This window comes from Primulina tabacum, chromosome 15, assembly GCF_025594145.1.
Source record: "Primulina tabacum isolate GXHZ01 chromosome 15, ASM2559414v2, whole genome shotgun sequence".
Classification (NCBI taxonomy): Eukaryota; Viridiplantae; Streptophyta; class Magnoliopsida; order Lamiales; family Gesneriaceae; genus Primulina; species Primulina tabacum.
Genome location: NC_134564.1, coordinates 36,498,307 through 36,512,027, shown reverse-complemented (window position 1 = coordinate 36,512,027; position 13,721 = coordinate 36,498,307). Strand labels below are relative to the sequence as shown.

Below are 13,721 nucleotides of genomic sequence, written 5' to 3'. Positions count from 1 at the left end.
ATCCTTGCTGGCAAGGAGGGTAAATAAATAATTTGAAAAGGGATTATTATATGTAAAAGAAGGAAATATTAACAAGAGAGAAAACATATTTAACAAAACCATTATTATTATAAGGACATCCACAGTAATAACGATATTTCCTACAAATATTTGTGGACATTTAATCCACATCATCAATCAAATATTTCTCTACTCAAATATCTCATATTTCACAATCAAATATCTCACACCAACCAAATATTTATGGGTCCTACTATCACTTTAATTAATATTTTATTTTCATTTAAATAAAATCATTTCACCACTTTAATTATTTTTATCTATTATTTAGTATTATATTTTTATTGAAATATAAAATTAGAAAGTTTATAACGATTATTTTTGAATAACTAATTTGTAAAAAAATAAAAATTAATAAAATTTGTAACGAACTGTACAAAACTAATTTACCACAAAACAATATTTATAACATTAAAAAAACGTTGTGCAGATTCCATTCAATCCTTCATTTATATTTCACATAATAATTAAATATAATTAAATAAATATTAAAAAAAAAGTGAAAAAAAGTTAGACCCCTACTCGACCCAAGCTCTTCACCAAACTCTTCACTAAAATAGTGAAGAGCTTGGGTCTCGCCCTTGTGTTTGGGTCGAGCTTGGGTCGAGCTCGATCAAAAAAAAAAAACTTATAATCGGGTATTGTTGTGGCACACAAATGAATAATGTACCGTGGTGAATATTTAGATGGAGAGGATATTTGGATAACTTGGATTGGATTATATCCACCAGTGATGCCCTAATTATATCTTAGTGTGTTACTGCCAAAGTCGTAGGTTTCAGTCGTAGGTACGAGGTTTCGGTCGTAAGTCTTACACAAGTCTTCGGTCTTCTCACAGCAACAACGCACTTCTTCCTCGGACACCCGAAAAATGGTATCCCTTTCTCTCTCTGAGGATGAATGAGCACCAGCATTCACAGATTAATTTAATGGCTTCTTTAATTTGCACTATTTTGATTAATTTCATTTTCGATTTATACGTGTTCTTGTCATGTATCTTTTCACCATCGTCAAGATCTCATCAATTTCCCCCGCTTTTGCAAAATAGGTCTGGCATTTTGTTTAAAAAACTCGATTTGTGAAACTGAAACAACAATCTTATATATGGTTTAAATTTCACGAGATTATACATATAAAGTGATTTTTTCCTGTTCTAATGTGCGTGTGAGGGGGAATTTTCAAAGTTTCAAGAATTTTAGGACTGTTGATAGTCACTGAACATGAAAGAAAATTATGTTTTAAGAATTTATGACGTCACCAATGGTGTTTGATAAGCCTCCGTTACCACTTCGTTGGTTATTATGACACAAATATTAATCAACCACGATGCGTGGTTGACTGGTTGCTCGTTAAAAAAAAATCTCTCTCTTTATTTATTTAAATTAAATGGCTTGTCCGAAGAAAGAAAAATCAGTGTACAATAATTTGGAGTTTCTGAAACAAAACTAAAAAACTGTTTTTGTCATCCCCTTGAACTTAGGCTTGTGATTATATTATATTATTGGATGCATCGTCGTCAACAATTTATAATGAATAAAATGGGGTTTTGTAGACTGTGTCGAAGCGGCTGGCAGAGAAGAAGGTGGCCAAGTTTGAGAAAAACATAACAAGAAGAGGAGTTGGTTCTTTACCCTCCAAAAAGGCATTTGAACCAGCACACATTGTTCTCATTCTATTCGCAGTCTTGGTTGTCATATCATGTAAGCCTAAATTTCCAAGAATCTCCCTTCGCATTCATCTTCTCTCATATTAACGCGTTCGGCGTTTCATATTCGTCGTTTGTCATGATTCATGAATCTCAGCCGTGTCGACTAATGAACAAAAAATATGCTCTTGGGCTTTGCAGTTATCTTCCAGGTGGTAAGAATGGCATTATATGGAGGGGTAACTGGAGAAACCCGAGTTTGACCACCCTAAAAAATGCTGCTTCATTCTCTGCTAAGTTTCAAACTCTGGCATAAAGTGAAGCTGATACAGTTTATTGTCGAACATGAGACTTAATGTGTAATTACTATCATTAGTTTCATGATCCTAAATAAATTCAGCATTTCTTTGGGGAGTTTTTAGTGTCACTTCATCCTTAAAATTTATGGAGTTCGAAACTTATAATTGTACCAATTCTAATGTATTCCTTTACAAATCAATATTTGGTGCTAAGTATTGCATCAGGTAGTTTCTCATATGAAGATTAAATCGCTGTCATAATATAATTAGTGATTATCTTTGTTGACTCAGTAGAAACTGCGTCCTCATCTCATGCACTTATTTTTTAGAGAGATATAATATATTAATAATTTAAAGGAGTACTTCAGTTTACAATTTCTTCACCTCATTTGAGTAATTTACAGTCAAATTTCTCCCATAATTTCCTTTATTTAGTTCAACTCTTCCTTATCCTTAAGTTTTGGTCAATATATTATATTTAACTCACAAAAAAGTCCTATTTTATCCAGATTAAATTTCGATTTGCACTTGTGTTCTCAATACCGAGAATAAAAAATTGAGAGAATATGGATTTATACATACAAGAATATATAATCGTGTTCACTATCTGCTGGATCGACCATGAAGTGCTTAACAAGATTTAGTAAGCATTCAAACAAAGATGCTTAAATTATAAAACAATTAGATTTCTCAATTTGAAATCTGAAATTACATAGAATCATATGTAAAGACGAGGAAACTCAAGCCTTTACCAATTCTCTTATTCTGTCGATCGTATTATCTTTTATCTATCACAATCCAACAATTCTAGCTGGATTTCCAACAGCTGTAGCTTTAGCTGGAACTTCCTTCAGAACAATCGATCCAGCGCCGATTTTTGCTTTTTCTCCAATTCTAACATTGCCCAAAATCTTAGCCCCAGCCCCTATCAAAACCCCGTCGCCGATCTTAGGATGCCTGTCTCCTTCAACCTTCCCTGTACCTCCTAACGTTACGTTATGCAAAATGGTAACATTGTCTCCAATCACTGTCGTCTCTCCAATCACGACTCCTGTACCATGATCAAATACAATTCCAGGCCCAATCTTGGCTCCTGGATGTATATCCATTGCAAAAACTTCTGAAACCTGATTCTGGATCAGGAATGCTAGCACAGTTCTCCCCTGGATCCAAAATTTATGCGCCAGTCTATATGCCTGGCAGGCTAAAAACCCTTTGAAATTCAAAAAACAATTAACGTAGCTCACACAGGCTGGATCTCGCTCTCTCACAGCCTTAAGATCGTCTCTAATTGCACTTTGGATTCCAATATCTTCGAACTCTTTCAAGAAAACGTCGCGAAGGGCTTCTCTCGATAGGTCTGCATTGCATAACTTGAGTGCTAAACGATTCGCCAAAGCCCTCTCGAGTGAAGTATGAGACAGTATCGTAGAATGATAGTACTTTTTTAAGATGGGCTCTTGCATGATGTCGAATGCTGCTTCTTCCCTCATTTTCAGCCAGATTAGATCTTCGCTGTATGCTTCAGGATTTACTCTTCGATAATCGTTGATCACTTTCTTGTAACAAGCACGTGGGTTCAAAGAACGGTGCGGGTCAAGATTTGGAGTCCTTGGCCTGCGAAGTTTAGTAATGAATTTGGAGAGGGAATTAGTTCCACGGCAGCATGCAGTGCGATGCCTATCATGGTTTCTTGGATTATCCACGCATGCCGCCATTGTTGATGAAGCTCAAATATGCCAAGAGTGCAGAAGAATCAAAAGATTTTGAGAAGTAGTAGTTTCAATGGGAGTCGAGGATTGAAACCTGGCTTTATAGAAGTGATATGGGAAATAAATATATTATTTTACTCCAAATTTACAATGAAGTGGCCTGGAAATTACTGAAACAATTAATCGGTGAAACTTGGTTCCCTTTATTGATAAATTAATTTTCCGTGAAAGGGCCAAATATCTATTTAATAAATATTGGACTTTCTGAGAAACTTCAAATTCGATGGTTAAAATGACAATATAGCCCTTTATGATGTCACCATTTATTTCTTGGAGGAAATCGGACCATTGAAATAATTTTGACACGTCACAGCTGACCTAAGTCTGGCCATTTCTTGGGGATTACTCTATGTGGACTTCGATTTGGTCAACCCCATTTTTGTTCTGCCCCACTTATAGCCCACCAAAGTTATGGGCCACAGACTTGAATAAGGGGTCATTCCCCAGTCTACAAATGTCCGGCCCATTTTCTCGTGTTTCCAAAAGAATGCAAAAATGAAAGCTAAAAAAAAAAAGAAAGCTCAAAAGTCAAAAGAATTTATCAACTTTTGCTAAAAAAATAATGGTTATCAACTTCCTCTGAAAAAATCATGACAATAGTAATAAGTTAGGTATAAAATGTGATGATTTGCAAGAATAAAACTGTACAATTTTCTTTTTTAATTAAAGAAAATTTAGACTCCTACTTCACGGATAACATGTCATCCCACGTGTAGGACGCTGTCTATTCGTGGGAAGGACGTTTAAAGTTGGGGATAATGCAAAGAATTGACTTCAACTAAAGGCAAAAGTCTTCCAAAGCATTAGTGTAAGGCATGAGCGGAAGTATAATGCTGGCAAAACCCAAGGCCAAGTGCAAAAACTGCATCCTCTTTAGCTAGTTAACGCTATAACAATCCGAAAAGAGATCTTTAAATTGAATTTGGAGAGGTTTGGATAAAGTAAATATTTGAAAGTTGAATTTGAAATGACTTTGTTTGAGATTCATTTGAAATCCAAAAAATAACTAGTTGAAAATCTAAACTCATATGGAAGCAAACCAATTAATTTGTTATTATGGATTTAAAACGTCAATCCAAATGCTACCATAGACCTTGCCAATGCTATTGAATAGTCAGAAAAATTGCATTTAGCAATTGTAGTTGCATTAACAAAAACATAAAACTGATGGTCCCAGGAGTTGTTTGCTTATTTTTTAGGAACTACATACGGTGTTGCTGCAGCCGAACGATGTTCCTGTTTCATGGCTTAGACTGGCAGCCAATGTTTGGCAACGCGTTGCGCACATTACCAGAACTTGTGCGAGAATTTCCTTCACCGTCCCTGTTCATAAGTCGTTTTTTGAAATGAAGGTTCTTGAATTTTAGATCATCAGACGTAGAAACGTTTGGATATTGGCGTTTATCAGTTTCAGGGTCTCCAATTTTCTGAGGGTCACCTTCATTCTTATTCTCCTCCGCAGAGGTATTAGTGTTGGAGAAAACTGCAAGTGGTGGAAGTTCCAGGGCTGGGTTCAGAGTTGAAGTTAAGAAAGAGAGTATGTCCGGCTTTGGCTTGACATTTACCCATCTGTTGTCTATCCAGTCCCTTGAAACTCTTACATTGTTCCTCTCGATGGTCAAGAACTTGTTCTCTCCTGCCACAAAATGATAACTAAATCAAACCCTTAACATTGAGGCATTAAAGGCGCAAATTGAAATACATACCAGGCGAGTAAACTTGTAGATTAGTTGAGGTTGATGGGTCGCAGCCAATTACAACACCTTCCCACCAACCATCGCACCAATATGCGTCAACTGCCACTCCCACCTCAAGCTTAGCGTCTGAAGAATCCTTACAAGGCCATGGCCTGACTGTAAGGCGGCCAGCACATCTTATACCTAATTTATCAGTATCTGCCACTCTTGCAACTGGAACGCATTCCTGTACAATTTACACTTCAATAGATTACTAGGGATATAAATTTAGTCATTTGTCAAAACCATTAAGTACTCGTTTTCAAGTATGCAGTCTGATTATTTGACAGTAGGAATCTCCAAATTATACATACCTCAAGTTTCCCAGCTCCATCAACGTCATCAACATCACAGTATTGAATTCTCAGGCACTTTTTTGTTGAACGCAAGATTTTGCACCTGAACCAACAGCCTCGCATGCCACTGTCCTGACAAAGAAGCTCAATGTTTTTATCGACCTTGGATGGTACTAGACCCAGAGGCTCAGACACAACAAGATTGTTATCCATAGGTCTCTTGCTTGAAAGTTTGGTTTTCATTCTTTGGCCACTCGTTTCACATTTATTGCCCTGATTGTCCAATACTGAAGGTGTTTGATTCCCAATAGTCTGATTCCCACTTCCAATTTTATTACTCTTGGAACTATGCATTCCAGTTTCCTCAGGAGCAGAACCTTCTAATTCTTGAGCTGATTTTTTTATACACTTGCTTTGCCGGGAAGCAACGCATTCCAGAGTGCACAGGATTGGCTGAGTAGAGTAGCCGCGCATTTTACTTAAACTAAAGGGATTCACACTTTTGTTTATAATTTCCCGATGGCAAAAATAACTTAAACTAGATATGTCTCGCGGAAGAAGCGCCAGACATTTCTTGAAATGATTAGGAGTCAAAACTGCAACCAGACCATCGATGCACTCTGCACTTATCTCCTGCTTAATAGGAGTCATAAAAACTTCTGTACCATCGGAGTTTAAGCTCGGAATTGGAAAATTAATTTCCTCTTGAAAGTTTAGCCATCGCACTTTAACCATTTTCTCTCCATGCTGATCCTCATACATATCTTCAATGTAACATATAAGGTCCTTATCACCTTCGCCCATGACCCATGCAAAGGAGTACACCTACAGGTCATGACTATGATTGTGAGAACTATTACAAACGTGAGTAGTCAAATGCAAGATCGGTAGCATATTCGAGACATACCGGTATGTCAGTTCCACTTCTGTTGAAAGCTGGATAATGAGTCAGCTGTTTACAGCACGTATAAGAATCGCCTGACCACACAATATCTGAATTTTCTTCTACCGTTACACTGGACCCTTGGATCTGAAATCAAGTTTTTCAATCAATCAAATATAAAGACCTGTATCTGGACAGACGTTATCAGAAAACATTTGCATGGAGAAAAATGATGAGAACTACCTCCTCATCTGAAGGGCCGGGGCTTCGACGAGTGGAGAAACGAGTCATCACTGACATGAGATATTGTAGAGAAGGTGTGGTATCAAGTAGTCGTTGGTGCTCTGACAGGAAGTTAACATGAAAAATGTTAAATTACATAAATATATTTACATTAAAGAAAAAATAATCCAATAGTTGCTATATGAAAACTATACTCTTAACAACAACTTCCAATTATTCACAGCTTCCATTTCCTTTGTCACTGGCTCAAATGGATCTCACTGGTAAAAACTATCTCAATAAAGTAAAGAATGAAGTTCCAATCATTTTCTAGGTATGCATCTCAAAATTCGTGTTATAAGCGCCTTGAAAGCGATTATTCTGCAAAATCCAAATATCTATCTTTATTACACAGCATTGTTGTATTATGTTTCATTCCTCTTTCCATGATTGATAGCAAGAGTGATTGACAATATAAGTGGCTGCTGTTTAAAAGACTTAATCTGTCTTATAAAAGCTAAATTAATAGTAGGTACAAACCAAAGTGCTCATTCCATATACTCAGCAGAATACGACCTGTGACTGAGAGAGAACAAAAGCACCAATCAAATATACTTCAAATAATTTCCACAAAGTTGTTAGATGAGGTGTAGGCTAATGAAAACAGTAACAGGGAATGAATCCCTGGTGGTTGGTTCAACCCGAAAATTAAAGAAAGCAACATCAAGATAAAGGACAAAGTGGAAAATCAATAATGCTCGGAAAATAAAGGCAAAACATATTTAATAATGACAACTGGAGATGATCAGGATATACAAAAATCAAGTCGGGCTTAGTTGGAACACATAAAATACCAATCCTGAAAGCTCAAACCAGTATAAATATTAAAACTTCAAAGATAACCACCTTAACCATGCTAACAAATTACTTCCATCAAACTTCAGAGTCTCAATATTAAACAAGACATTGGTTCAAAGAAAGTCACCACATGACATTGATTGAATTTTTAAAGGTGAAATTGTAAAAATAATGATACTGCATTACAAGTAATAACATTTAAAACCACAAAATCTAGCCAATTTGAGAAAGTAAATATAACAGGGTCGATAAATTTGGCATAACATAGAGATAATTACACAAGAGAGTTCACAGATATGTGAAATGGCTACCAGTAAGGAACTTATCGTTGATACAAGATTTGACACAAGTACCTTCCCCTCTTCCCCCCGCATGTTATTGTGTGGACACATTCATAATCAACCATGAACACACACACAAAATAAAAGAAAAAATGCACACATCTATACAAAGACAAAGAAAATGAATTCATCAAAATCCCAAATTTAAACATAAATTAGGTACAATCACACACAAAGGAGACGGCTTTCTTTCCCCAGATTAGTGATTTTAGTTACTTTAGACTTATCCCTGAGGAAAGCTCTAGGAATCTGCAATTTTACCTTGAACTCTCAAAGTAAGACGGAGTCTCCAAAGTAATTTGCAAAAGAACGAGTATGAAACACTACGTCTTTTCCTAGTATTTAACATTTGAATTAATGCTACATCTGCCTCACGTTTTCTCAAACACGTGTACACCTTCGATTGGTCTCGAGATAATTTTTTCTTAAAAAGTTTATTTTTTCTAAGAACTCGCTGATTCTCGTAATAACTTTACAATTAAACGATGCATCATTTCCTATCTGGCAATCCAACGGCTTTAACCAAGCCATGCCCATTGCACTAGAGCCACTTGGAGGAGATAAAACTATGTCAAGCTAATCTAAAAGAGATTTTCATAATGTTATTACCATTTCAAAAATTAGATGTAGAACTCATGTAGGATTCGTTACACCACATATTATAGGTATTACAATCAAATACGCAACGTAGAGGTGCCCACCTTTGCACTTTTATATGATTTAGTCGACCATCTCCTCTGTTTTTTCCAGCAATAGCAATATTATGTGGCTAAGGGTGATAAGCTTTGGTTCAGTAATTCCTCGTTTCAGATGTAAGAGTTCTTGAGTTCTCATATTTATTGATCTCATTTGATTTCATAACTTTCATTCATATTGAGAGATCAAGGTTCTTTTTGTCATGGGTGTGCGAGTGAAAATGCTTAAGGAGGTAAATATTTATATTGTATAATGTTCTCTTACTCCATATATCGTTATAACATAAAAATTCATGTATTGATTCAAATTTATAATAACTCACCACCAACCACTAATAGTTACTTGTAAAAGAATCCTAAGACACATCATTTGATGTGAAGAATTAGGCGTTAATTGATTGCACATCATTGTTTCATCAAACGTTCAGCTCGAGTTTTACAAAGGATCAGAGTCATAAATCATTATATTATCTATATATATAGATCCATCATATATATAATATCTCATCTTTCATTATTTTATCCTTGGAGTCAAATGATGCCTAAGAGTGCACGGAATAGTGATGGGGATAAAATAAAGGAAACAATGGCAAGACGGCAGCTAATCAATTGCATTCGACGAACAAACCATGGTATCTTATTGACTCATCACACAACGCGTCTCTTAGGGGTAAACATGCCATGAATTGCATTAAGAAGTGTATCCATTGGTGAGATGCAGAACTACCTCATAAGGAGTCAAGTATTAGTCCTATGCACAAAAAGTTACTGAATTTAATTCTCATAATTTGCATGATCTGCATTGCGCCAAAGGATACACTTCTCAACGCATCATCATTATCCTTTAATTATTAGATATTTTTTGTCTCCTTCTGCAATTTGAATCTATGTTACAAATGTAGATGCTTGACTATACAGGGATTGACATGCATCATTTTTATTAAAGGGTGGAACTTTTGGAAGCTTTGAAATAAAAAAAGAAAGAAGCAATTTTCAACTTGTATGCATATGTGGGATATATCATAACTGGAAGTTCGAGGTGGAATGGATCGGCTATGATAGTAAGAAACAACTGAATCTATAGGGAAATATCTGAATAGTAAATTAAAGAACAAAAGTAGAAAGGGAACCAAAGAAGCAAATGCTGTGGTGAAGGTTTAAAATAAAGACATGAAATTATTTAATATACTTTTCAGTTCGACGCTGTAACAGAAAGTGCTGAAAACTGACTGTGAGACAAGTTTCCGATGCAGTCCAGTCAGAACATCTATTTTTAAATCAATCAAATGAATTATGCGATTAATATTATGTTTTAGAAAGCACAAGGCTAGTTTACTAAGACATTGTATTAGATTTCTTTTGTTAAACAGGAAAAATTAGGTTATAAATTATGATAAACTATACTCAGTCAGAGTATACATAATAGGATATAAAATTAAGATAGCATCTATTTTTTTCTAGTAAATAAATCCTATATCGAGACCTAACACACACCCATAAAAGTACTGACGTGTGTTAAATGAGAGAAGTTCCCCGCAAGTTATCTCAATCTTAAAAGTATGACATTGCAAGCAAATTTTAAACATGAAAACATGAACTTTGACAATGTCTCTTAGATTTCGAGTTTGTTGATGAAGTACCGTTCACGCGTTTATAATATACATAGCTCAACATATGAAAGTTTGACTCCAAAACATGTCAGTGAACGAAGACATGCAACTCGTGTACTGTAACTGTTTCTAGTTAAATTGCATAGCGATGCTAAGTTTTGGGGTGTAAATAGCTAAAACTGTTTGTACGTAAGAGATGCTTAAGTGTCGCGAGAAAAACTCGTGATCAAAAAATTATTTCATTGCCAAAATGATGATATACTCTTGATATGGAGAAACAAATGAAGGAACCAAGATGAGAAATATGTTCAATTAGTTCCTGCAAGTATGCCAAAGAGACTGGAGGAGTTAAGCTAATGTCAATTCTCCCCCTTAAGCTTTCTCTTCAGATGAAAAATCTTTCTTTTCCATCAGTAGTTAAAAAGGAAGTTGGGAATGAGAGATTTTACAGAAATAACTAAATTTTAGGAAATAAAAATCATAAAGTATTTCATAAAAATATAGTAGGATCTAAGAAACAACTATCACCAAAAGGGAGGCTCCAACTGTCAGTAATTGGAAAGGAACAAAATAATAAAGACATTCCGAGAGAAAATAGGAATGCATTCTTCTACCAAAGCCTATGCTGATGCTTCTTCTAGTTATCTGAACAACTGAACAGTGAGCAGAGATATATAAACTCATGGATATATTACACTTCACAGATCAATTCTACGGATTGGGAAACTTACTTGAAAATAACATCTCATCAAACTAGTAAATGACCGAGCACACAACAAGCTAATGGATTGTACAACATAATAAAAGGAGAAAAATAGCATTTCAAATGAGCATTGGCAAACAATCTAAGAGCCAAATGGATAAACTTAACGTCTAAAGCACAAAAGCTTCGAAATTGTCTCTCTGTAGTGCAAAACCACCTGCATGGTTTTCAAGGCATGATTATTCTAGTGATGCCGTCTTTGCAACGATTAGCTGTACCTCATGGAACTTACCTATTGGAAACTCATAATGTGAATATAGAATTCTCAAAACAATTGAAGTTCTGTACAATATTTCTCTGATAATCATTGATTTCAAATAATTAGAATGAATAAGCATATCATACTTGAATCAGACAAAATTGGGGCGCGTTTTGAGACTAGTGATACAAGCCATTCAACCACATCACGTCTTCTTTTCCATCTCTTTCCAGCATGGACTTCACTGGTTGACCCAAACACTAGTATGAAATCCCTTGCAATTGTATAAATCATGTGTTTCCCTCTCTGTGTCCCCACCACAGCAAGGAGATGATACCCAGTGGTGTCCCGTATGACATAGTGAACAGTCCGGTTGCCCTTTTCCTGTGAAATCACACTCTCTTCCCAGGCTCTCATCACCTGTTCTTCAGACATGCTGATCAATGAAAACATAGAGAAACAGAAACATTACAAACAGAATCGTCATTCACTAGTTACCCCTCACATAAACAAGCAATCCAAGTTATGATCGCACAAAATGAATAAAACTCCGTAACACTAACTTTACTAAAAACCAGAATTTTAGAAATCAATTGGCTAATTCTGGTTCTCAACACGCTCGGTAATAATTTCAAAAGCAAAAGAAAGTAAAAACGATAATAACCACGAACCAGAAAAAAATTCAAAGGTGTTGAATTCCATCCTCTATTGCTGAACTAAACTAAAAAGATCGTCTCTTTACACCAAAAACGAAATGTGCTATGTTGAAGAAGTTTGACCGACCTCAACACCATCCACAAATAACACTAAAAAAACCAGCATTCACACGCAAAAACCACTGATCAAACAAACATAAAGGCTTCTACGTACCTGAAAGCTTGAGTAGCAAGAATTCCAACAATGAAAACCACAAGAATCAAAGCAAGAAAGCAAATAAACACTGAAGAAATTTCAAAATGGCCCGAACGGAAGAAACAGCTTGGACTGAGTTCAGCGCAGAGAATGAGACAAAGGATGAGTAGGATATTTGGTGGCAGCTTTTGGCGGTTAAGGGTTATTTTAGACTGGCTCAGTGAGTAACCGAAGATGGTGGATTAAATACGTGAGTGAGACAGAGAAGATTTTGTTGGCGGGCAAAGGCAGAGGCCAAGTGCCATGAATACACGCTACACTGCTACATGGCTTTTGCGGAGAAATTCCACACACATTACAGGTAAGAATTATGAGGATACTCCTGTAAATAACAGAATTCTCCTATAAAAGGTCTGCTTTTGTAATTATTATTGGATTCTTTCTTGTTTCATATTATGAATTATATTTTTGATTTTTTTAATTAATAAGATAGGATTCTTGATTCTTGTTTTAAGATTTGAACGAGTTTAAGGTGGTCAATTTTACTTGTTTAGTTCGATGAGAAAGAAATAAGCAGAACTTTTGAGTTTGGGCGTTTGAGTTTGAACAATATCCCACGTGCATGCATCGATTAAAAGAGCATGGAACCATTTCAGGTATACAAGTCTTTTGGGTTTCTTTTTTTTTTTTTTTTTTGGATTAATTTTTTTTAAAATAATGAAATTAATTGATTATTAAAATATTTTGAATCCATTGGTTTTTCCAACAAATAAAATCAACTGGTTTAAAGAAACATAAAGCTAAACAAACAACACGACGAACAATTTAAGTGCTACTATTAGATATGGGCCTCATTTCTCCAAAATCCTATAAGAGGCCTATATTGTGAAAAGTTAACCCAGTAAGAAGTAATCGGTACCCGAATGTCGACAGCCCATTAGCCCATTTTAATCCAAACTTTAATTCCAAGCCCAAACTCAATGGGCATTTTATACGTCCGGGTACAAGGGCAAATGAATCATGAACACTACCACGAACACTCCTCCATGTTCCACAAGTTCTCCTCGCTTTTTGTGTGAATATGAAACTCCTGTAGGTTATATTTTAGTTTGTACTGAATAAACTTTCACGCCAAAATAGTAGTAACCTGCAAAACCATGCTAGTCAGGTAAGTACGACAAGCTCGTCCGATACAATATTAGTAAAAAGAATCGACCTCGTGTCACTCATTTACTCCACCAAATTGAATAATTATATTATTCTTTCCCATTCGATCATGTTATTCTATTTCTACTTTTTTTTAAAAGAAAATCACTGGCTCAATTAATAAGGATATGATGGTTTGATTATTGGAAATTAGCACCACAAAAGGTTCAATATTTATAAAAATTCGGGAATATGAGGATTCAAAGAAAATTTTCCTACTTACTCTCCTTTATTTGATAAACAACTTATTACTATTTTCAAAAATTCACCAACTAAAACCGAGT

At 35.4% G+C, this 13,721-nt stretch overlaps 2 protein-coding genes and 1 long non-coding RNA gene across 3 annotated transcripts; 1 reads left to right on the top strand and 2 right to left on the bottom strand.

Annotated features, from left to right (window-relative positions):
• Positions 1 to 803: 803 nt before the first annotated feature.
• On the top strand, positions 804 to 2,234 carry LOC142525764 (uncharacterized). Its single transcript, XR_012815199.1, has 3 exons — positions 804 to 934; positions 1,613 to 1,760; positions 1,907 to 2,234. It is a non-coding gene; the product is annotated as an uncharacterized LOC142525764 (long non-coding RNA).
• Positions 2,235 to 2,583: 349 nt separating this feature from the next.
• Positions 2,584 to 3,860, bottom strand: LOC142526853 (serine acetyltransferase 1, chloroplastic-like). The gene has a single exon (XM_075631481.1). The coding sequence runs from the start codon at positions 3,720 to 3,722 to the stop codon at positions 2,796 to 2,798; it is 927 nt and encodes a 308-aa protein (XP_075487596.1). The 5' UTR covers positions 3,723 to 3,860; the 3' UTR covers positions 2,584 to 2,795.
• A 1,004-nt stretch (positions 3,861 to 4,864) lies between these two features.
• On the bottom strand, positions 4,865 to 12,473 carry LOC142526586 (uncharacterized). The gene is made up of 7 exons (XM_075631082.1): positions 12,250 to 12,473; positions 11,526 to 11,815; positions 6,935 to 7,035; positions 6,716 to 6,838; positions 5,827 to 6,633; positions 5,483 to 5,699; positions 4,865 to 5,412 (listed from the first exon to the last, which is right to left on the bottom strand). Exons 2-7 carry the CDS (start codon positions 11,812 to 11,814, stop codon positions 5,018 to 5,020), a joined length of 1,932 nt encoding a protein of 643 aa, XP_075487197.1. The 5' UTR covers position 11,815; positions 12,250 to 12,473; the 3' UTR covers positions 4,865 to 5,017.
• Between the last annotated feature and the right edge of the window lie 1,248 nt (positions 12,474 to 13,721).

What these genes read in the sequence shown, in the direction of transcription:
- LOC142526853 (XM_075631481.1), bottom strand. Translation starts at nt 3,722, where the DNA reads ATGGCGGCATGCGTGGATAATCCAAGAAACCATGATAGGCATCGCACT.
- LOC142526586 (XM_075631082.1), bottom strand. Translation starts at nt 11,814, where the DNA reads ATGTCTGAAGAACAGGTGATGAGAGCCTGGGAAGAGAGTGTGATTTCA. An exon ending in GAAGTGGAACTGACATACCG is followed by an intron (nt 6,634 to 6,715) that starts GTATGTCTCGAA and finishes CATGACCTGTAG; the next exon opens with GTGTACTCCTTTGCATGGGT. An exon ending in ATGGAGCTGGGAAACTTGAG is followed by an intron (nt 5,700 to 5,826) that starts GTATGTATAATT and finishes TAAATTGTACAG; the next exon opens with GAATGCGTTCCAGTTGCAAG.